The 25,860-nt window shown below is 38.2% G+C and overlaps 1 protein-coding gene across 1 annotated transcript in view; it reads left to right on the top strand.

The window, feature by feature from the left end:
- The window catches only part of ctdp1 (CTD (carboxy-terminal domain, RNA polymerase II, polypeptide A) phosphatase, subunit 1), a 73,115-nt gene that overhangs the window by 12,641 nt on the left and 34,614 nt on the right, over positions 1-25,860 (top strand). Inside the window, exons 9-12 of the mRNA XM_067611516.1 lie at positions 3,992-4,133; positions 4,276-4,503; positions 6,370-6,523; positions 24,230-24,474. Of these exons, the coding sequence (XP_067467617.1) occupies positions 3,992-4,133; positions 4,276-4,503; positions 6,370-6,523; positions 24,230-24,474 (769 nt within the window). The remainder of the gene's footprint in view (positions 1-3,991; positions 4,134-4,275; positions 4,504-6,369; positions 6,524-24,229; positions 24,475-25,860) is intronic.

Here is a 25,860-nt window from a genome sequence, read left to right as displayed (position 1 = left end):
TCATGGTCCTCAGAGAATGAACCCTAATGACTTCGGTGACCCCCTACCTTTTCCTTGAGTATCACCAGATTTTTTTTTTGTTGTTGTTCTTTAGGGAAATGTCTCAACAAGTGTTGGATGGATTGCAATGAGATTTGGTACAGACATTCATGTCCCTCTTTGGATGAACTGTAATAACCTCAATGATCTCTTACATTTTCATCTAGCAGCATCATCAGGTCAAAATTCAATTCAAATTCAATTTCTCCAATACTTTGGTTTATGTCTCGCAAAAAACTAATGACATTCCCATCAGCCTCAGCTGTACATTCTGTTTAGTGCTAATTAACAAGTGATAGCATGCTAAACTAAGATGGTTAACATGGTAAATATTTTACCTACTAGCATGGTAGCATTGTCACTGTGAGCATGTTTTTATGCTGAAATTAGTATTTAGGTCAAAGCACAGCAGTCCCTAAGTACTGCCTTACAGAGCTGCTAGCGTGACTGTGGACTCTTAGTCTTGTTTCTTTATGTAGAAGCTAATTTTGACCTACAAGTCAAATTGGAAAAAAAAACTGTTCTTCCTAAATTATTCATGCTATTTTGCATAAATGATGAGTCCTTTCTAGAACCTGCATGATACTGGATTTTAGAGGACTGAAAGTGATATTGAGAATTATGTTTTCTGAGTATTTTCATTTTGCTGAATACAGTTTTGGTATATTTTGTTAGCAGTGTGCTGGAGCCATTTGTAATTGGTGCAAGTACTGGTTTGCTGCTGAGGCTAGAATTCAAGAAGCGTCATGCAAGGTTTGTTTAAATGTCGGGCTTGCTGATATATTGGCAGATCTGTGTGTCTGAGCCTTGTCAAAACTGCCGGCTGTTATAGCGAGGAGAGATAACTGAGGTTGAATAACGTGTTAGCCCAAATAGTGTATCTCAGAGGTCAGCTATTCCAGTAAGTTGTGAGCCAGTGTTGTGATGGTTTTGAAGTGTTGGTTAACAATGACAATAAGGGTGTACAAGTGGTGCATGGGCAAAAATACTCACCCACTTTTGCAGTTCCATGGATACAAATACAACAGGCAGTGTTGGCCTTTGAAGCCAGAGAGGGATCATATTTTTGCTGGGCGGCTGCATGACAAACTAGTCGAGGATCTGGACCTCTGTGTGCATTACACTCTCCTGGTGGAGCTTCTTGCTGGCAGTTGAAAAAGAAACAGCTTACTTAAAAGACAAAGATGACAGCACAGTGGAATCTGGCATTCAAACACAACCTCAGTGGGATGATAATGTTGCATGTGTACATGTCTAAATAAGCAAACGTTCTTCCAAAATTCTGCTAAAACAACTGTATAAGGCAATGTCAGCTTGTTTTGAACTTCTGCAGACTACTGGCCAAAAATTTGATTGATGCAGGTTTCCACATATACTCTTGAGACAGCTTCTTCTCTGTAATTAGACCTACTTGATTGACAGAAGCACAGTTCACTGCATCCTGACATTTTAGAACCATGTGAATACTGGAGGCTATATTATTGGATTTTTGTATGTGTAAAACCTAAACTATACTAACCTACATTGCTTACATTAACTTGTGGTCTTCTCTTCTTTATTTTTGTGAACTGCCATTGCCATGTTACTGCCATTTACAGTCAGAAAAAATGTGTATTACATCCTTGTGTATTTTCTGGTTGTTTACAAGATACAAAGAATACAACACTTCATCTATCTGTCGATCATCTAAAGTGGATTCACGCTTGTATTGCAACCAATTCAGTTTATCCTCTGAAAACAAGCACAGGAAGTGGCACTGTTGCCTTGGGAGCCAGCCCCGTTGAGAGCAGCACTTGGCAATCACTCACCTTGTACATTAGAAGAAGAGAAAAATCAGTCAGAGAGGGAATTGGGGCAATATGAGCAGTAGGTCACTTAGTCTGGAAAGAATTGAAACTGCCTGTTGCATGTTCAGACAAGCACAGTTGACAGGTACTCATCTAGTCCATTTCACAATAATCCATATGTATCTATGTCGAATCCACATCACAGTCTGCAGTGTTCACTTTTCTGTGTCTGTGATTGTTTGATCCTGAGGAAGACTGGTGTCCAGTCAACATGCATTGGTCTAATCTTTATTTATGTAGCCATGATAATAGAAGTTGCATTTTCAATGCAGTCTTTTTAGCAGTAGCAGCCCAAGAGTCTTATTCTCACTTTTACCGTCTCATTATACTGTATTGACTAAATTTAATTAAACACTGTGTTACTACTTTATCACATGAGTTACACATAAAACCCACCTCTTGCAACTCCACCTTGCCATCTCCTCTCACTGACCTCTTCACGTCCTGAATGTGCCCCAATACACAGACACACATGGATAGACTAAATTAATTTTTTGCTCTTGTTTATATATTATTAGATTGTTTGGTAGAAAGGATATTCTTATTCTTATTCTCTTTTTTTTTTTTTTTTTTGAATTTTTCCCTTACTGGTGCAATTTTATTAGCCATGACAGCGGTATGCCTCTGCGGATGGCAATGTTGGTCGGTTGGTGGGTTGCTTTACCATGTTGGTCCACACTGAAATATCTATTGAATGGATTGGCATTAAGTTTTGTACACATGCCTCTATAGTCTTCTGGTTAAGATGCATAATACCACAACCATAACTGCAATGTTTTCCTGGGTCTTTGTTGTTTGTCATGCCTCTCTGACTCTGTATACTGTGTCTATGGACTCTCAAACCTTTAAAGACAGAAATGCAGAAAGAAATCATCTCTAAAAAAAAAAAGAACTGTACAAATATTCAGTACCCAGAGATGATTTCTACTGACTTTTCGTCTAGCACCACAGCAGGTTAAAGTTTTTACTCAGTGAAATAGCTCAACATCTAATGATCCAAACTTTTGCACCAACATCCATGGCTCCCAGACGAGACATCCTAATGACTTCAATATTCCCTTGACATTTCCTCTCGCGCCGCCATGAGCTTGAAATTAGTTTTTTGTTTTTTGTTTTTTTTTTTTTCAATTTTGTGAAATTCCACTACAACTATGGGATGGATTGGCATGACATTTGGTACAGACGTTCATGTTCACCTCTGGATGAACATTAGTGATACCTTTTAACATTTCATCAAGCCTTTGGTTTGTTACCAAATACCTGCAAAAGTATCTTGTGGTTAGTGCTTATTAGCAATTGATAGCATGCAATGCAGTGTTAACACACAAAACTAAGATGGTGAACATGATAAACATTATGCCGGCTAGTCATCAGCATGTTCGCATTGTCAGCCTAAGTACAGCCTCATAGAGACCCTAGCATGGCTGTAGACTCTTGTTGCTTTGTACACTGGTGAGCAAGCCGCATGGTTTAAAGTTGAACTGAATGTTTATTTTCTTTTAGCAGATTAAAATCATAATGGAACAAAGAGATCAATTTATGATGACTTTTCTTTCTGCTAAGTTCATGAAAAATACTTAAAATACTATAATTAGCATCCCATTGATCCCAGCACAACACTGAACAGTCCTACAGCATACTGTACACCGACTAAACAAGTACATTTGCCCAAACAGTGAGAGTCAATATCTGAATTTGATTGTTAGCCATGCATGGCTAAAATAGCCCAGAGTTAATGAGCTTCTACACTCAAAGATTCAATTTGGTGTCTTTGTGTCAAACATCAATAAGTATTATTCAAGCAATAATACAACTCTCTGTGGACTTGCCCACACAAAACATGCCTTTTTAGATTCCTAAGAAAACTATTGAGTTGGCAGAAATGTGAAAGGACAGTGGCTCCAAAAGATAAATCTTGCTTGTTATCTTTGTAGTATTATTGACCAAGCAATTATTTTCTCTTTTCTCTTCCAAGACGGAAAGTCTGATTATCGATCTGAATTATTCAACAGAAGAAGAGTGTGTGTGTGTGTATTTGGTAATAGGCTTTGATTGTAAGGTCAAGACTTGTTCTCACTGTTTCCTCTATCATTCCTGTCAACCAGGCACTGAGAAGGTTCGTCAGGCACAGGGCTGCAAGCACCTCCATGTTGTCAATCCCGACTGGCTGTGGAGTTGTCTGGAGCGCTGGGAGAGGGTGGAGGAGCAGCTCTACCCACTGAAGGAGGACTACTCCAAAACACCACGGTAAATGACTAATGAGACATAGGCTATATCACCAAGCCTAGAATGTGTTCCGATAACTTAGAAAATACTACAGATATTGATGACATATTAGCTGCATTACATAAGAATCCCCCATGAGATCTTTTTTGTTGTCTGTTTGAAGGAGCAACAGTCCAGCAGCTTTCCTTGACAACCAGGGCTCCTTGCAGAAAGCTCTTTTCCACCCAGCTCCCATCCACAGACCTCCACCTCCAGCCCCCGAGGTTCGGACCTACGACCCCGTCACAGGGAAGCTGATCCGCAGGGGCCCTCCAGTGTCACGGCCACTACCCTACCTCCAGGCATCAGGGTCTTTGTTGCTCTCTGATCATAGAGAGCAGTCTTGTCTCAGGTACTGCAGCAATTACAGAATTTGACCTGTGTGGAATAATGATAAACTACTGATGCAATAATCTAAAACGAGATATTAAAGTAGGATTTCAGTTATCGTAATACCATTATATATATCATGATAAATGATACTGGGAGCTACCATGATATATCATGATATATCATGGTAGCATTTTCTATACTTCACTTGGGATCCCTGACAGTAATAATGGAAGTCCCCTCACACAGCATTTCTCCAGCAAAACTGTAGCAGACATGTAAAAAGTGGGAGTTTTATTGATATTTCTCTGTTTAGTATTGACCACAGAATCACTCATAACAGATTTTAAATGTATGGATTTGTCCTCTTGGCTTCATTTTCATGAAGGGGGGGGGGGGCTCTTTGTAGCTCCCAGTGGAACTTCCGAGCTTGTATTACACACTTCTACTTGCATGTTGTATCTTATACAAACAAACAAATCTTTTACAACTCCTGTGAAAATGCTCATACATCAGTGTAATTAAAAGGGAAAAAAGTCTCGTCTCACCTCTGTAAAATACTCATCTTAAAAAATTTTCTATCAACCAGTTATTTAAAAACTGTATGCTTCATTTTCCAAGTCCTCATTTAATTTCCTCAGTCACCTCTGTGATCTTCTTCTCCATTTGTCATTCATCTGTCAGTCACAAATGCTAATCAAGAGTGTGTCCTCTGTTTGTGTGTTTGTTTGTTATTGGGGTGCCAGTTATCATGAGAAAGCTGTGGCCTGATTGTTTCCTCACATTACTCACATAAGAATACAAAACACTAACTTTTTATTGGACCATCATGGTGGTTCATAATGTTTAGAACTGAATATCTCTATGATATTACACTGTAATTAATAATCACAAGCATAAAATTGGCCCAGATAATTAATGGATTAGAGGCACTGTAGAGTTTTCAGGAGGTTGCATAAACTTGGATTTAATCATCAAAGAAGATCTGTTCAATTAAGCACTGCCAAAAGGAAGTACAGAAACTTCCTCTTCCCATTTGCATAAGATTTAAATCTAATGAGTTCTTGTTACAGAGAAAAGGCCTTTCTCTTCATTGGTCTGCAGCCTTAACCTTCATCCTTTACTTCTGCAATTTGTCTTTGTTGTGAAAAATTTGCTGATTGTGTGCAGTGTTTGCAAATCAATGCAGTTTCCTGGTAATTCCTGTGAAGATTACTCTAACACAAAAATACATTTAAAAGTAAAAGAAGCAAACACAACACATCTGAGTAAATTATTTTGTTTTGAGATACCAGTGATAAATGTATAGCATGTAAATATGTAATATATAATAGACCCTATACAGCTGATAATTAGACCATGTACATATTCTGACACATTTTGATGTGATTTAAACAAAAATTACAGCGACAATAATGGATACTTAAACATCCCATCCAGACATGTTTTAGTACATATTAAAACACTCTGTTTGGAATATTAATGTGTCTGATGTGGTTCTTCCACAAAAAAAGTTCAGTTACCAGTTAAAAATTCTGAACATTTCTACATCTACTACCTCATCTCAAAATCCAGAATTTATAATTATGCAAATATTTTTATTTTAAACTCAAACTCAGCACATATGTCATTCTGCACAGTGAAGCTTAAACATCACAGTGAGATAACAAGAAGAAAAAGACATTTTTGAGTGGATGGGGACTATTTAAGATAATGATAATATAGATTGACGGAGTAAATTTCACTACCCAAGTCACAACAAAAATATTCATCTCTCTATGGACATATAGTACCAGTCAAAAGCTCGGACACACCTTCCCATTCGCTTGTATTTTGTCAACTAGCTCAGTAGTCCATCTATATTTTATTGTTTGTTATTGTGCCTCAGGGGAAGTCCAAAGAGTCAGCAAGATGAGGCGGCAGGGTCCAGTCAAGACGACGAGCAGCCGGGGCCGTCTCGTCGGAAACGACAGCCGAGCATGTCAGAAACTATGCCTCTGTACACACTTTGCAAGGAGGATCTAGAGAGCATGGACAAAGAGGTAAGAACGGAGGTAACACTGTTGCCGTCTCAAGTTTTAATTTGCCCTCAGAGTTGTTTAATTGTATCGGTTAGTCATTCTGTAACATACAGAAGTCTTTCTTGCTTATTTGCCTGCTTGGTTTGCCCACAATCATAGATATCCCTCCCAAAATTGAAGTGTTACCCCTATGTAGTCCAACAAATATGGAAAAATGTTATTCTTATGTTTATTCTTTTGACTGTGTAGTCAAAAGAATTTAGGCATTTGTTGATGTAATAGTGTAGGCAGAAATTAGGTATCCTTGGTTTAATGCAGTGGATCTACCTGATAAAGGGGAAAAGAGCAGAATAATGTATGTGTAACTCATGTATGAGTGAGATTGTATATCAAAGTTGCGATTTAATGCCATTTATCATTCAGCACTAATGGGTAGTTTTTTTGGCAAATGTTAGTGGTTGACAGGCACACATTGTAATCTATGAACTACTACTATTACATCTATTAATGTTGCATCTCTCACATTTTTGCCAGGCATCCATTCTGATATTCGAATCTTTACGTATGCTATCATGTCGGTCTACTTCCTGCATTTGATATTTTTTGCCATCCTCGCTAGGCAGGTGAAGTGATTACCAGTGTCTGAGAGCTCTGCACCGCCTGCTTGGATAATACTCTTTAATGGAGTCTGAATTGTGCTAATGCTTCAGAGGAGGGAAATGTGCAAAGCAGATCCTTGAGATATGTCAAGAGCCTCTCTGCAGGTGATTATTCTGAAGAAAGAGCTTTGTGGCTTGTTCACATGTGACATGACATGTGACAAACCATGTTTAAAGTGAAGTCACATGTTGGCTAGTGTTTTGTTTTTTTTCTTGTTTTTTCGAATAATGGGTTTATCTTATTGGAAAGCTGCATCAGTTACCTCACAAATACATTATATTTATGTTTTTATTTTATTTTCCCTTTAAAATTAGCTGCAAAGGTTAAAGGATATGTTCATTGTTTTTCATGTTTGTCTTAAAACAATTGTATGGTGCCCATATGAACATTAAAACAGGTTTTGCTTGCTGACAAAATTCACAACCCTCCTCCTGTGCAAAAATGTATGCAGTAGTTTATCTGAAGCCAATACAGGGCCTTTGGAGTTAGTCAAACAAAGTGAAGCTGCATTCATCAAAATTTTTGTATCAGCAATGGATGAAATGACTATGTATAATGTGAAAGGTCTCACTCATAGTAATGAACCCACAGAGACTAATTTCCATACTCTGCAGTTCCCATCAGGCCTACAGAGTGAGTGTTTTAGCGTCCTTCCACTGTTTTGGAAGCTGGTGAACATTGTAGAGCATTTAGTATTGAGCCGGATATTTTTTCTTAGTAGAGAGCCAGTGTTGGAGTAAGATTCATTAGATGACCAGAAACACAACTCCAAATGAATTGGTGTTTTGTGTCTGCTGTGTATATAGCAATAGCCATATCAAGTTTATAATGTGATTCATGTTGCTTTAACACATCATTGCACAGTGTATTATAGGGATGGCAGGATATACAGAATAGTTATGGTTTAATTTGAGTAATTGTGAATATTATATGCTTGATGTTGTGTCAAAAGGATATTTGTCAGGGAATAAACCAGTAAAGCCATTGTGCCACCACAATGACAAGCTGTTTGTATTCTAATACAGATGGAATGATTATGTTGTTTGTTGGTGGTAAAAAATAAATTCTTAATACAGCAATGCATACTCAGCTTTTTAAAACATAAGTACCGGTAATTGAATTGCTGTTTGTGAACTTGAGTCATATATATTATTTGTGTACCAGGTGGTTCAGGATGAAGAGGTTAACTGCAGAGAGCAAAACTGTAAATTGTAGGAATGTGCCAATGAAAACTGCAAGACGATGTAAATGATGCAAGTTTAAAATCATTCACAATGATCCATGGTGCAAAATGCATTCTTATTCAGGGTATATATTTTTGTGTAAGAAACACTGAATATACTGAACCTTTTTGTTAATGAAAAGGCCACTTAATGACAAATTGGGTTTGTGTGTTTCTGTCCTTTATCCCTCAGATCTACCACAGGTTATAGATCCTGCAAGGACATGAGACTTTGTTAAGCTAAATTTAATTGAATGATTTGGATGTCAGTGTGATTGGCCATGCTTTAAATGATGAGCTGACTCCTGTTACTGGGATGCAAAACCGTCTGCCCAGTTATTAACTCAATTGAATTCTGCAGTTAAGTAACTCTGTAGCTGCAGGCAACAGATCAGTCTGAGAACTGCTGTGCTATGCCTTTCTAGAAACAGACTTTCCTCTCCCTTTTTCTTCTATACTTCAGTGTTCAAAGAAGATGCAGGGGTGCAAATTCCTGACCTAGGGTACTCCCAAGCCAAAGAATATTTAACATTGCTGTTTTCATTTTATCCATATTTTCAAGGTTTCAAGGGGCTATATGATAAAATCTCTTTTTGGTAGAGGTAAAATCTATTGATTTGCAAACATGTTAACTTTTAAAATGGAGAATATTTGTCTAATTCCGAGGCTTTGACATATTTGGGTGGAGAGGAGCAATACTGTCAGCCACCGTGTCTTTTTTGGTTGTGCCACTGGAGGGCGCCAAATTTAGAAATAAGAAAATATATATATTATAATATCATTAAAAAAAATAATGGTAATTGAGCTAAGCCTTGCCCTACTTATAAGTGTGGCTATGCCTTCCTACAAACTCTTTGTATATGGGGTACATCGCTCACTACAGATGCACACTACACTGCTTCAGCATATGGAGAGGTTCTACAGGCCTGCCATGCATAGTTACGGTTGTTAAGCTATGGTTGGACGATTACTGCCCAAGGGAAGGATTTAGAGCACGGTCAACTGCTGACTTTAAGAATTCTTTTTTTTTTTTTTAATAGAATTTGATGAAAAACATGTATTACTTCCTGATGAATGACAAGAGTTTCATGGTATCATGGTTCATGTTCTTAATGCTTAGGATGAAATAGTCACCCAAAATGTGATTGTTCCTGGTACAGCTCAGTTTGCTTATATATACTGCAGCTATGGCAAAAGCAGGACATACTGTCAAAGGTCTGTGTTTGTGCCTATTAGACATCATGATGACTGCAGCAGGAAGCATAGTGGAAATTGTGTTTCTATTATTAATCTGGAAATGGTACATTATGTCAGCGGTTGGGTCAGGCCTTTTGTATTATTGTGTGTGAGCCAGGGTGGTTAGACTGAGAGGTTTTCTCTGTCCCGTCTCTTAGATAATATAGGCTATTTAAAAGGAGACTATGTGGCATTTGAAAAGGAGGGTTCTTCATGATCATTTGAATGAATGTAAATGTTATCTATATGTTGTGAAGTTTGGAAATGGACTGCTTTGATTCATTGTCAACCACATGGATACATTTAATGTGAGTTTTAATGTATCTCTGATGGATTTGTTCCCATTTATATGTGGTTTTTCATGTTAAAAATATGTCTGATCTGCTAACTTTATAAGAGTAGCTTCTTATGAAGATTTGGCCATGGGTGCCAAGTCCTAGACAAATTGAGAAATGATGCACTAATGTGGTAATTATCCATCTTCTGTGAACTCCTACAGAGAAAGAAATCTATCATAGATTTCATGGACTCTGAGCATGTGAACTACTGTAGAAATACATGCATTTTCATTTCATTTATCTTTGAAACACAAAGACCTACCCTTTTTACTATCGAAATACTGTGTGTGTGTGTGCACTGTGCCTATATTAATCAATACCATTGTATATTAAACCATGTTGCATGGACTTAACATTAATTTGAATTCTTAATTGAAGGCTACCTCTTGCTAATGTAGCACTATCATAGTTGAAGATGGAGTTGGTTAATGAGGTGTTCAGTGCTCACATTGGACATTGTTGCCAAAACACCAGCCGCACTTAATGTGTAAATGTGACATTTAGAATGCTTGAATATAAAGCTCAGTGAAGTTCATTGTTGAGTGGAGATGACCTCTCCGGTTTTGTCTCATCTGGTTGTTTTAGTTATATTGTAATGCAGTGACTCCTCTATTGGTTTGGGCAAAGCTTATTTCTTTCATGTTGGAGGCCCAAAAATACTTTCAATGTTGTAATATATTCAAAATGAAAATGAGTTCTGCACAGGTCTAAAACTGAAACCTAAACTTGTGTTTTCAAGGCCCAACCCGAATGAACCTGACTGGTGTTGACACATTTTAGATCAGACCTATACTTTATTTAATCTGGTATTGACTATTAGCTTACCGGTAATGTAACACATTGACTATGCTTTGTTCCATGCTTTCCATCTTCTCAAGGGGCATTGCATCTCTATTGGAAACATGTGACATGCATGAGTGCGGACAATAAATTGCCACAATCAAAGAGAGAAACAGAGATATTTCTTGAGAAATTTACACCAGACCTGACCCAAGTCCAAAGCTTAACACAACAACTCTTATACTGGTAGTTCAGTAACGTATCATATTAAACCCATGAATTGAAGTTACGAAAAAATAATGTGAAGTCTCTAATTTGTGTATGGTGTCATTATACTGACATATTATAAATACATGATGAGTTGTCCTTAAAGTCTTCCAATAAACACCAGACATAACTTTTCTTGTTTATGAAGCTTTACAACTAAAAAACTGCAATGAAAACACAAAATATAAACAGATATCAGAGAGAAACTAATACACATTACACAAACACCCCATGCAAAGCCATAACTGCTAGAGACAAAAAAGTCTGAGTCACATGGCAAAAAAAGCTAACCACTAGCTTACAGCAATTTTGTCTAACAATTAACTCAATTTGATACCCAGTTAGCTGCAGAACATAAATACATTGCTGTATTTAGGTTCTGCAGCTAACTGCTATCAAATTCAGTTATGTTCAAGGCATCTAAAATAAAATTTAATTAAATAAAACACTCATGGCAAATAGTGTCCAAGACGACAACACGAAAGGATAAATTACTGCTACAGATGGACCTGGAGGGGACAGTGTAGAACACAAAATCAAACATGAAACACAGTTTTAGAAACGCTCAGGGTAGAACAGTGAATAAACAATTTTAAAAGTGCATGCATGATATTAAAATTTTGGTCTCACTGGCCTGCTTGATTATGTCAATGTTGTCTAACTTAATTACTTAAGTCAATTATATATTCATGCTCACATTACACCGCACTACACCAAAAACAACAAGGTGTAATTACTTCATAACTTGCCACAAAGGGTTGTGGTGATAGTACCCTTTCACAGTGGCAGCCCCCTACATGTTAAATTTATGCACATGCATATTTCCAGTGTGATGATGAATAAAGATGAGTGAGCAAAGCTTTTTAGGGACTGGTTACGGGGCAAGGTTTGTCTAAAATAAAACATGGTTCATAAATGTATGAATTCAGATGCTAACCACCACTAAGACTAAGAAATTACTGTCAAGACATCATAATTTAGAAGCAGGACTGTTTGCTTCTTGCAGGCATGACTTAATCATTGTCAAACATATTTTGTTCTGTAGAAAAGTACAGAAATTGATTTGAGGGAAGGGTCCTTTGTAGATACACTGTATTTCAAATGTCATCCTCCTTGGACTGCCTTAGCTAAAGGGCAGTCTGTGACATTCTTAAACACTCTGGATCTTCAGGCCAAAGGGAAAGAACCAGTCTTAATTGGCAGGAGCAAGGTACACATCTGAGTCAGGTAGACAGCCTCACATTTAAATGTCACCAATGGTTACATGGTGGTATGTGTCAGTTGATGTAGAGCAACATGTGTAGTTACCCAGCAAAGAATCACAGCAGTGTACCAACTGGGTGACCTTTCATTGAAATTGTTGTTCCCTTGTTGGTTGTGTGATAGACTCACAAGTCAGTCTCTAAAGGCTTTGCTCAACTAGAGACTGAGGGCAATCTCTTGGCTTTCATTGTTAAAACTGGGTGGAAACGATTAGAGTTTAAAAAAAAACCTGCATTGCAGAACCAATCCAAAGTTTCATATTTGGGCAGTGACATGCAGTTCATAACGGAGGAGAATGGGGGGAGAGCTGCATTTCCGGTAAGGCGTATCCTTGAGAAAATGTAAGCGGCATAAGTTTGTTAGGGGCTGCACTTGCAACTACCTTGCATTTAGAAACCCCCAGATGATTGGTAGGCGGGGAGATGTCCATTTGTCTGGTATTGCGAGACTAGTTGTGTGATGACAGGCTGACTGGATTCACAGTAACAGTAACATCATAATGGACCATATCAATCACTAGTCATTTTAATAAATGCCTTATTTATAATATTGTATTAGTCACCAAAAGTTGCCCTTTGGAGTAGTCTTGCCTAATCCTCCACAGACGAATCAAATTCTGTGTTGTGGAATCAACGTTATTCTGTCATTTTGTGATGCCTTTGCAGCTAAAGCTAAAGTTACTATAACTTAGTCAATTGCATTTTACAACAGCTTTACATTTATTTACACTTATTCCATTTATGTTGTTGTCCATTCAGCACTTCTAGCTAGTTTTCTCTATTTAGTTTTAGCAAACAGAACAGTAGCCTACTTTACTTACTGGACAATATGGCATGCAATAAGTCAGACAGACATTTAATAATTATCCATTCCCACAATCTACATAACATTAACCAACTGTTTTAGTTGCCTATTTATAACTATGCCGTAGCTATACAGAAGTTAAAATGCACAAGTAACCTGACCACTGTGGCACATCTTCAGGGAGATGTTGAGATTCAACCAATTTACTAAAAATGGCTGATGGCTCCAGAATGTGGTGATGATAGCCAGATGGATTAGCAATAATACTCTTCCACAGTACAGGTAGTAATTTGAAGAAATTTTAATATCAAAAGTGTGTAATGGAACTTTAAGGACACCGTGTTTCTTTATAAAAGTGAACCACATAAGATTGTCAGCTCTTTCCAGTCATATAAATATTTCATCCACATCTATGATAAGTTTCCTTCAATACTTAAAAGATAACCTTGTCTTGTGGGTCTGTTGCATTATGAGTGATCCTCCCTTTGAAGTTGTTGAACATGAGCAGAAAAATATTCTTTTAGCAAACATTATGTCGTCATTATGTTAACTGCCCGAATAAGAGAAACTAAACAACAAATATTTCTAATAATACTTATTGAGTCAGCTGTGATTGTGCAACGTTCTATGAGAGTAAAGGCTATAATGTCAGTGACAGACAGGAAAACAATGACGATTATAACATTAAATGATTTCACATCCATGCCTTATCTTGTAATGTTAGCACATCAATTACTACAAAACATAAACCCTGTACAACTGGCATTATTTGTCTGATTATGTGTTTACAACATACGTCAGGACAAGGCATTTAACCATACAATTGTGAACGGAGAACAGCAGCTTTCTGTAAGCACCACTCGAATCCTGCAGTGTTCAATCTGATCACGATGAGAAATATGGGCAAGAGGCTCAACCTGTAGTGCAAGGAGTTCAGAGAGGTTATCCACACTGCGTTCTGATGAAGGGAATAATTGAGTGGTTATGAATTTTCTTGGCTCTCTTTTACTTGAGTCTGCAGTCACTGCCTGTACAGCATCAAGTCAGTACACTGTGTTTTAATATAATCTGTCAGGCTCTTTTTAAATATATAAATAACTGAAATTTCGATTGTTCACGCTTTCAGTTAAAAATAGGGTATTTTAACTTGATGTATTGCAGCATTAAAACTAAAGTCCATTAATTTATAGGGTTTAATGTGAATGTAGAATTGGCAGGATTTGATACCCTGCTGGAATGACCATTTTAACCACCTTTACCTTGTAAGACACTGGGGTTGACGCCAGTCAAATGTTCTGGCACATTGAGTGAAATTCAAATGAAATCCTGATAAGTTTTTCCTCCATGAGTGAATGAATAGTGAGGGATTATTAAACAGAGTCAGGTGAAGATTTAGGCATAGGTCAGAGTTTGTGTGACATGTGTGACGCCATGGGAGCCTTTAGAGACATAGCTCATTAAGCCTGGGATCATAGGAGGCCTAGCACAGTCATCAGTCACAGTGATCCCAGCTCTGCAGGTATTGATCTCTCACATCCTTGGTGAGATATAATCCTTGGGAGGTACTGGGGAAAACAAGCTTCTGCGTGAGTCTGCAGTATATTGAAGCTTATTAGAGAATGTTTTCTCATATTATTAAGACATATATAGCAAGGCAGACCACTAATGTTCTGTCTATACATTTGTTTGCAAACAAGACTAAAGCTGTATTCAGACCAAATCAGGCGGTGTGGTGAAAAAAACACCAATCTTCCCATTCATTTGAAGGGGGTAGTGCATTCAGGTTGTGGGGGTTTTGGCCACAGCAGCGTCGTACTGGCCTGCGGCAAGAAAGTTGATCCAGAGTCAACTTTTGGAGAAACGCAACCCGACGTCACTGCAACTGAAGGCTGCGGTGGCCAGTCACAGTCAGCGAACAGACAGATCAGAGCTGGACAACCCTGCCATAAGGGAGTAAGAAGACATTACTAGGAGGAGGGGAGGACATTTCTCTTTGTTTGATAATGTTAAAAGTGAAGTTATGCTTTGTTGTCGGCTTCCGGACTCATTTTTAAAAAAGATGAGAGAGAGAGAGCTGAGAGCACCAGCAAGCGAGAGAGAGCAGCTGTAGTCGAGCAAGCTAGAGAGTGAATGAAGAGAGGGAGCAGTGGTAGCAAGAAAGCCGGTGAATCAGATCAATAGAACGTTATTTTCTGATTGTTTCACAGCAGTTACGTTCTAAAGCCTACACACCTCTGCTCAACCCTCTGGCAGTAGACCACACCGCCTGATTTGGTCTGAATACGGCCTAAGGGGCTACAGCCATGCTAGCGGCTCTGTAGGCATGCTAAGATGTTAACAATGATAATGCTAGCATGTTGATGTACAACAGGTATGATGTTTACCATATTAAACATGTTTGTTTAAACATAAAGATACATAACATAAAGAACTACAAAGTCAACTTCATAGTAGCACTAGAGGAAAAGTCTGAGGATCACACAAACTTAAGAATCATCTGGGGACCTTGACTCTAGACAATACACAGACCTTATAAATATCAAGGCAATCCATCTGATAGAGATATTTCAGTCTGAACCATAAATGTTAACCTCATAGTAGCATTAGAGGAAAAGTCAGGGGTTCACCAAAATCAGTAACATTCATCTTCTGAATACCCTGAATGTCTGTACAAATTTTTATAGCCATCCATCTATTAGTTGTTGAGATATTTCAGTTTTGACCAAAGTTCTGGACTGACATTGCCATCCCTGGAGCCATGGGTAAAATTCTTGTGCTGATCTTGTTTTCATCTTCCTTCTTATGTAAGGTTAAGGCCAAGTACTTTTTCAGCTTCCCCCCTTTTTAAATGCTCTAAAAAAAATAAAAAGCAATATTGCTGTGTGACTAGTGAGTCACATAACAGGAAGTTTGAAAAGTAGACTGTACAATCATACCATGGCAGCGTTTTATCCTCCACTCCTGCCACTGGAGCCATTAGACCTGTGTTATACCCTTCCGTCACCATGGCTAATATGTACCAAAGAGTCAAGATATCCAGTATGCGGTATATGAAAGCCTTTATTGCTCTGTGGCAACAGACTTACAAGCCTGTAATTCTAGCTTCAGTGTGTAGAATCACAGCAGTCCCAACCAAGTTTCCACAGATATAAAATGACACATATCCAGAGGATTTGACTTAGCTCACGATGAAGTCTCTTGATTTAAAAGCTTAATTTAATTTTCCTCTTTGCAATAAAGTCTCAAGTTTACCTTCAGTGTGAGGCTCCTCCTCAGCTGACCAGGCTGCCCTTGCCTGATATGACTGCTGCTTGTCAACTTGTCATTTCACAGTATAGTGTCAAAAAAAAGCCCAAGCTCTGATGTGAAGGCTATGGAATGCAGAAATGCTAGGGCTGTATTTGGATTTTTTTTGGCGTGGACTCCATAGAGATTAAACATGGCAACTGATGCTCTAAATATGCCTAGCATAGTAGGCAGGTATCAAAGGTTATGTCATGTAATTTGGACTGTACCAAATACCCTGTACCCCTCATAATATCTGGAACCAGAACACCTGCCTCCGTAGTCTTGGTGGGTGGGTGGGTTAAGTGTCACTTCTGTACTATACTGTATAAATAAAATTATTATTAATTGTATTATTTTATCTAATGAATATAATCATTTGTTGCAACTCTGCTGTAGTTTTCATTTGTAGTTTTCACACCTCACAAAACACAATGGAAGGCATTGATCAAACACACCTAAAACCACAGTATTTTATATAAATGTGATGTTACTGCAACATGAGCATGGCAAAAACCATAGTCAACAACACAACTGGTTTCCACAGGTGTGTTTGTGTTCATGTTTTCTCTGTAAATCTGTAACTGTTAACTGTAGACCTAAGCTTAGTGTGTGGTACTGTCCGTGGTACTGAAAATGTTCATGCATTTCAGAGTTTCACAGCTTACAAAGCAGTGATTTATAAGACATGATACCAGTGCTACAGGGTCAGGTTGCAGTCAACCATCATACTGATACAACCAGCAAATTGCTGCTTTCAGACAAGCCACTCCATCATTCAAACCAGACTACATCATCTGTCCCTAAACCTGGAGCGCTATGAATATTCCCACTGCTCTGGTTTCCGTTTGCACACAGTCCTTGGCAGCCTTACAGAAATATCTTCAGTTGTCTGACTGTGGCAAGATGTCCAGTTTTGCTGCTTGCTCAAACAAAGACTGTAATATGATTGGATTTTTTTTTCTTTTTTCAAACCTAACAAATTCAAAGAGAGTACACAGTTGATATAAAATTCTGAAATCTGAAGTCTCTGAATGAATTCTCTCAAGTATTTTGTGTTTGAATATGTTCCATTCCAAAGCGATGTTTTTAGTTCTGCATTATATAACTACCCTGATGCAACAAAGCACATCTTTCTGAGATGATGGTGAAAAGAAAGCAGTATCTTCCTGTTTGCAGAGCCTCTTAAGAGTTCTTGTTCTCAAAAGATTGTTGTATTCTTGACATTTGAGTACTCCATCTTTCCTTGATGTAGGAGCGGGCAGAGGTGGAGTAAAGATGTGAATTCTTGTCTTTGTTCCCAAGAGAATGGGACATGCCCTTGATCCTATAGCTGTGTATGGCCTTTGATGTGACCCTGAGCTAATGAACAACGCAGGTTAATAGTTAGGAGTAGGGTGGCTTGGGAGGTCTTTGTCCGTCTGATTCACCAGTCTCACTCTCTCTTTGTTAAATTTTCTTTTGTGATTTACTATTAATGTCTTCATGTCTACTTCACGTCTTACACATTTACATTCATTTCCTATCCCTCTGGGCCTCAGGTGAGCTTTTCTCTATAAATGCAAAGTCCTCATTGTCCTCTGATGTGCCCTCACATTGAATGACCCTGCAGCGGTCTTACTCGATTCAGCAATCAACCCTATAACAGTATTTCTGCCTCTGACTACCTTCTAGAGATGAAGTCAGTAATTCTGGCAGGGAATAAAGCTTGTATAATCCCTCTTCAGTGGGAATTTGCTTTGTAAACTTGGTGGTGAAGACAGGAGCTCTCTGTACAATAACTCGGCACAAAATTGGCCAGGACAATGAGTCCTGATAGACTGGCTTCATGGAAATATGTTGAGTTGCCACTCTGGATTCCTGCCTTACATATTCTGCTGCTGAACTTTTCTTGCAGGGATATTGTGTCTCATTTGAGTTACGCTGATATACTGAAACATTGATATTTTTCCTTTAAAGAAACCTAAACCTGTGCTCTTCAAAAACTTTATCCTATGCTTGGCTGGTAACTTCTTTCTTTGGCTAACCACATTGCACGTGAAGGTCTAGACTATTTACCCACAATAACTACTGTATGTTCTTTTTTCTCATAGATTTGTGCTATTCAGAACAGTGGTCATTTTCACACCTTATTTTGAGTTAATTTTAATCTTAGTCTTTGACAAAAATGTGTTTGTTTTATCAGTTTTAGTCACATCAAATCATTTGATTATTAGTTATTATTATTATTTATTTTTTGTCTATCAACAAAAACAAAATATTTGATTCAAATTTTTGTTAGTGAAATCATAGTCTAATATCTGTCAAAATATTTTATTATTTTTACGCCTTCTAAGCCTACTCAGGCTTTTAAGAGGACAATTTAGATAGTTGACAGCCTACCAACAGCCTATGAAGATGAACAATAGCCAACTAAAAGTACCATTATTGTGATAATGTAACTTGACCTTAACTTACCTTTTTATGAATGTCAATATGATGGCCTGCCTGTTATCATGGTTTTTCCCAGCTATTTTATTTTCAGAGGAACTGTGGATGAATTTAGTCCATAAATCTGGTACTTTTTCCTTCAAAGAATTGGTTATTTTGGCTAACATTATTGGCAGAGAACTAACGGCTCTGAAAGCAAGATGCTGCTTATTAGTGCAGCAGCTCAGCTGCTAAATGAACTTCTGAGGAAGGGTTATTTTTGGGCAACGGAGATGTTGTTTTACTAATTATGAGGAGTGTGGTTCAACACATACATGCAGGTCGTAAATAAGGCTTTGCATTAAATCAGTTTCTATATATATTGTATATTCTTTTTTTTGGCGTTATTTATTTTTTTCTTTATTTACATGAACTTTAATACATTTCTTCATAGTTCTCGATTTTTAAGGTCATTATTTATTTTGTTTTAGTGTTGATTTTGTTGTACAAAACAAGGTTTTGAAATGTTTTCACCCTAGTGACCATTGATCAAACTGTGAGTCATAAGAGCAAAATTAAAATCTAATTGCTGTACAATGTGTAATTTTGAGGCATTAGCTAGCTCCCTGCCTATACTTTTTTGGGGGTTGCTCAGTTTGGGGATAATGTGGCTTAAATTCTCTCTGACCCCTAAAATGTATGTGCATGTATGTAGAGCATTTTTTTCTGCTTGGTTATTATTCAGGTAAAATTTTGAACCAGTACTCATGTACGACTTTTCAATCCATCATATACGGCTTTTTGATCCATCACATACAGCGATGGATTGAAAAGCCTTTTTTAAAATACTATCTCACTTTTGGCATGTGTGGCAATAAATTAAAAACATCAGTGGACTGTGCAGCTCCAACCTGTCAACACAGTAAGATGTTACAGCAAGAGCTTATTCAAAGCCCTGTATAATGGCCACTAATTTTCTTTAAGTTGGCCTGTGTTTAGCAGAAACTCATTGCTCTGGGCAACAGCAGTTCACTGCTCCTACAGTAAAAGCTACTCAAATGCTGGATTTCATTTAAAATGAATGACTGTCGGCCACTTTTCAGTCACTGAATCTTTCAGTGTGAGTAACACCTCAGGCTTGCCTGGGTCCAGACCTTTGAATCTGCCCACTCCACCGAGTTGACTGATTCTGATCTGGCAACATGACATGTAACGGCAGTATCTCAGTTGTAAAAGCAATTGATCCAGTGAGCGCCATGGGGGAACTAATGATTAGCCAATGAGCGCCACGGGCGGGACTAATGCTGTTGTCAAGCATTGTCATGTGTTGTCAAGCTGTGTGCCAGAACAAAGGAAGAATAAAACAAGGCAGTGCTGATCAAATATGAATCAAGATTCTGTTACTGCATTGCCTATTTCTCGTCTCAAATGTTTTCAGAAACATATTTTAGTGTACTGTTTAGCTGTAATATGAGAAAGTTTGTGACCCTGCCACCATGTTGAAAACAGATGAGCCAAATCCAAACACCGCCCAACTTGCAGTACGTCACCCATCAGTCACCACCAGCTGTGTTTAGTGTTGATCGAATTGAATCCCCCTCCCTCACGGAAATCGATTAATGTGGAGGCAATGTCAGATTAAAGATGGAAATGGAGTGTAACAAATCGACATTTCTGTTGATTTGAGTCATAAACTGAAACATCTACAGTATGTCCAGAGTTAAGAATCGAAACCTTGATAGCTTTGCTGCACAAGAAATACGATGATTAATACATCAATGTGTTAGTTCCATTATATTTTGTAAAACAAGGCCAATGTATTATTTTATGTGTGCATCATAGGCAAATGACCAAACAATGATCACATTTATATGTTGCATAAAATAATAGGTCCTAACATATTATGGTTGCAGACATTGATTTATATGCTTGCTTCTCTGTCCTACTACATTTTCCTCCAAACAGATAAATCATCACAGTAGACCATATGGTAGCTACAAAGATTGCTTTCTGTACCGCAATAGTGTGGCAACAGAAGCATTTAGTCAAAAATAAAATCCTATGCCCTGGAATCACACTTGTACTAAACTCTACTTGCGGCCTGCAGTGATGAGACCAATAGCCTGACTCTAAACCATCTTTGAGGGGTTGCTGCGCTGTGCTTTGAAAAGTTTCATAGTGTGCTCTTTGCTTGGCCTTTGATTACAGCCAGGAAATGGATGCTGTGGGAAGTTTGCCACGCCGTTTGTGGGGAATTGTTAATGCTTCCATTTTTTGCAAAGGCTGTAAGACCCTTCCTGACATAGTGAACTGTAGATTGGTTTTTAAAGGGTAGTGATCAGAAGCAGACATGACTCCACTGGCTGTATACTGTACAATACCTGTCTGGTTTGTCAGTAGTAAATAAGACCTGTTGTGATTCCTACACAGACCTTGGTGTTTTGCTCCTATATTTACTGTATGTGTCCTGTGCTTAGAAATAAGCTTTTGCTACTGTGGCCTGAAAATACGTGTCAAAGAAATAGACCAAAACCACTTAGTTTCCCTTGACATACTTCTGAGCAAAAATGCCTGTATACTGAAATAGATATTTTTCTTAACAGTTTCAGCTATCATGCTTTACTCCTAAGGCTGAAAGTAAGAAAATGTAAGCTATGATGATACTGCAGCTATCGTGCATGTTTTTATATTTTTCAAAAGAGAATAAAACCATTTTTTGGACTGTCACTGTTTAGAAACACACTGTCACCTTCTGTGGAGAACTACTTACAAGAGCACATCAGAGGCCCTGTTTACACCTGGTATTAACATGTGTCTCGTGTGACCCGATCACAAGTGGACAGCTTTAAGTACGTCTGTTTTCACCCGGCATCAACATGCGTCTCCGCATGCGTCCTGAGCGACCACTTGTGATCCGGTCTCACTTCCTCGCTCTATATGCAAATAAACACAGACATCATTTCCGTTTTCAAAGACCAAATTCGTTCGTTATTAACCGGACCAGGGGTCCGCTCCGTCCAGTTAAACAGCTTTGGGCAGAGGGACCTGTGCCTAGTCAGCCGGAAAATAGAGGACGTCAGTTTAGTAGGTGGTCCTTCAATGTGGCCAAGGATGCATTGCGTTTACACTGCTAAATTAATGTGGCCACATGCGGCCCAGACCACCTCCGAATGTGGTCGGAGTGATTGGATCTCAGTCCGTCCTCAATGCGTCTTGGGTGCATTCACACCTGTACTTAAAGCTGTCCACTTATGATCGGATCACCCGAGACGGATGTTAATACCAGGTGTAAACGGGGCCATAGTCCCGTAAAGCCTACAAACAAATGATCCATTTTTTCCCCTCTTTTCACTACTCAGCCTAGCTTTGTTTATGTACCTTTAACAATTTAAGACATCTTATGCTTTACAACATTCAGCTTTGCTTATTTGTCCAGTTGGTGTAGATGTGGATCTGCTAATATGGCTTTAATTTGTGTGAAATGTCTTACATAAGCTCATTTTCACAAATGTCTGAGCATGATTATATGGGCTTTCAATACATACTTTTATTTTGGCCAATTTGTTGTCTGAAGGCCAACCTATACCCTTCCTCCATTTGTCTATATCCAGTCCTCTTTAGATTTTTTTCAAACTGACTGAAAATAGACTTCCTTTTTAAATGCCATAAAGAAAATGCCCAATAAATCGTCACTGTTAGCACTCATGGCAGGTAGAGAAAGGGAAAATGCCATGAGAGGAGGAAACATTTTAGTAAGAAAAAAGCAATTTGTGTTGAGGTGAAATCTTAAATTGTATGTTGCAGATAATATGGAGCAAACAAAAGTCCTTTTGCTGTCTCATTTGTGTTCTACCATGTAATTTGTTGGTGCCCATGGGGCCATTGGGATTAAAATTTGTTTCAGAAATGCAACTGGAGGACAGCCAACATTGACCCAACATGTTTAGAGTTTTTCCTTTTATGTTTCCAGAACAGCCTTGCCTTAGGCACTCTTACGTTCTACCTACACCAAGGCTCTCGAGGGCCATCCAAATAACCAACAACAAGGCTTTAATGAGTCTGGGTTGATGCCAGTAATGATCCTGGCTCTAGCCCCAGGAGAACGTCTCTCTGCGTTAATCCTGGTTTTCCCCCCAGATACATGTTGCTAATGAGTCAGCAGACAAGAGAATGCATATTTTCTGTGGCAATATTCAGTATTCACCTCAGATTCCCATTGATCTGATGGCTGTCAATTGGTTAACCTGTTCTAAATGGTCAGTAACCTTGGGGAACCATAAATTATGAGCTGTTGAAAGAATATGAGATTGGTGACAGATGGAACTGACAATTTTGCCTTCAGTATTTGGCAGGATTTTCTGACTGGACAGTTGTGTACTTTGTTGTGTTCGGCTCTGGATTGTTTCCTCATGGTAGAAATCTGATGGTGAGCTGATGATGAGTTTATTATCCTCCTTCAAATATTATTCCACCTGCTGGGGGTGGACAAAATAAACCACCCCCTTTATTAGCCCTGTATTAAATACTCAATTATTACATTAATTTACAAAGCAACTCACAAGTTACTTTCAGATAAATCAACACAGCCAATATTGGCTTATCACTGACAGACCAGTATTGATATATACACATATTGCTATCATTGGTGTGTGTATATATATATAAAAGTTGTAACAAGAAACTGCAGGACTGAAGATCGCTTATAGATTAGTATTGACATATACAGTATGTCGGCAGATACTTAACAATAAATTGATATGAAGAAGTTTGAGGTAGTTTAGAAGCAGTGACACCATTACATATGTTTGTCCACCAAAAATCATGGATAACTTTGTTGTTCAATTGTAAAATTTCCAGTCACAATTCTTAAAAAGACACATTTTGGTGATCATCATCAAAAAACTTTTGTTTTTATGTAAAAGAAAGGATATTGGCCAATAAATTGTTCATGCTATTTTCAAAACTCTCAGATATCAATATCGGCCTTTCAAAATCCAGTATCAGCTGTCCCATAGTCACAGTTCTTTAACAGTTACATTTAAGGGATCTTTATAAATAATGTTAATGCTATGATAAGTACAAACTGTTGGCCCCGAGTTTAATCACCTTCCAAGCTTAGATTACAGTATGTAACCCAATTATTTACACAGAGAAAGAATTTTCCAGATATAATTGGATACGTAATTGGAAACTGCATTGCATCAAGGGAACTGGCTAATAAACATGGTTCTATACTTTGAGCAGAAATATGCAAAATGCAAGGACATTTTTGGCATTCATAGTATACTGTATATGTATGAAATGTTAATATATAAACTAAAAAACAAAACTGAAAGTAGAGAGAGGAGTTGACTAATATTTTGGTGGGCAGTATACTGTGGTGACCCATACAGTAGGTCCCATGACCCGGTCCTGTCCAAAATGTAAAACCATAGCTCAGGAAAGCTCTTTTTTTAAAAATAGGTGGATGACATCCTAGGCGAGGAGAGCGACAACGAGAGTGAGGGTCGAGGGAAGGAGAAACCAGGTAATGAGGAGGTGGAGGAAGAAGAGGAGCAGCAGAAGAAGCAGCAGCAGCAACAGCAGCAGCAGCAGCAGCAAGGATCTAAACAGATAACAGGAGTGGGGCTCGGTCCTCAGGCGCTGAGCGTGGAGGAGACGATCCAGACAACATCCAGTGAGGCCAGTCTGCCGGATAGTGTGCCAAGGTGAGACACAGAACATAATGGCAAAATCCATCTCTCTGTCTAGTAAAGTCCTTTACTTTAGCCTTTTTTTTTTTTTAATACTCCCACTTCACTGAACCTTTTTGTGCCTCGACTGCTACTACTTCAACAGTAAATGGAGGTGAAAGGTTCAATGAAAATATATCTATAATAGATCTCTCCCTCTCTCTCTCTCTCTCTCCGTTTCTCTCTTTTCCTATTGCTGGCCCAAATATTTACTATTACATGTTTCCTTTATCAGTCATCACTGTTGGCTCGTTCCTCTCTCACTGTTATATCCTGCATAAACACTTCTGGGTGAGAATGATTCTTAACTTAAATTGCATTTGGCAAAGATATAAATCCATCGACAATCCTTGCAAATGTACTGTGTATTTTCAGGTCTTACTTTCCCAATAACTATTATCATCATACACCACTTATCAGCATGTCTGTGCCGAAGCCAGACAGTCTGGTTCGTTGCCATGGAGATAAATCCAAACAGACAGCAGGCAGTCGAAGAGTTCTGAACATATGAGAGTCTCTTATTGCTGAAGGATAGGCCTGAGTTGAGCTGAGCTGTCGCACTGCCAGCTTTCAGTCTTTCCTGACAGATTATTTAGTTATCTTTGGCACATCCTTAATATGTCATATTTGTCTGTGCAGTCATTATCTGTGAATGAATAAAAGTTTATTTAAAAGTTCAGCACCAAATCTCACAACACCAACATGGTAAAAAAGCAATAGAATAGACCCAGAATCCAGACATAAAGTAAAATACAGTATTGCAGCATATAATGTGTATTTTTTACAGTTGGTGCTTTGGTGTATCACTGCAACTTTGTATGATACTGTGTGATCTCAAAGTTCCATATTTAAACCTTCATGATATTTAGCATCTTTCTCTGTATGTGGTTGGTGTTTTGGCTGTAGCCTTGTTTACAACATCACTGCAGTATGTGATGGTTTCACACATGCAAAACTGAAATATTCAAGGCTTTATAAAGAACACGTTTTTATCAGCACTCTCTCTATCCGTATAGGAAAGTTGTGTTGCTGTTGTAAGAAGATAAGAACAGATTAAGTCACCTGCAAACGTTTCTTTTTCTTATTTATGTAAATATATACTGCAGATATAGAACTTAAATGGCATAGACTGCAGTATGCTGTAAAAGTCCAAATCTAAATAGAGACCAAATAGCAAAGCAAGTTAGCATAGTTCGACATAATCAGTCGGTCTGACATTGTATTCATGTCAGCCATTATTTTCTCGGGAGGAGGTTTAGTTTGACCTAACCAATCAGTCGACACAGAAGCAGTTAGCAGCTAGCGGTCGCTAGATGCAGTTAGTGATTGTCATGGCAATCAAAGAAAAAGACAGAAGATAAA

This window comes from Thunnus thynnus, chromosome 15, assembly GCF_963924715.1.
Source record: "Thunnus thynnus chromosome 15, fThuThy2.1, whole genome shotgun sequence".
Classification (NCBI taxonomy): Eukaryota; Metazoa; Chordata; class Actinopteri; order Scombriformes; family Scombridae; genus Thunnus; species Thunnus thynnus.
Note: the sequence above shows the minus strand (reverse complement) of the source record. Positions and strands in the feature narration are given on the sequence as shown.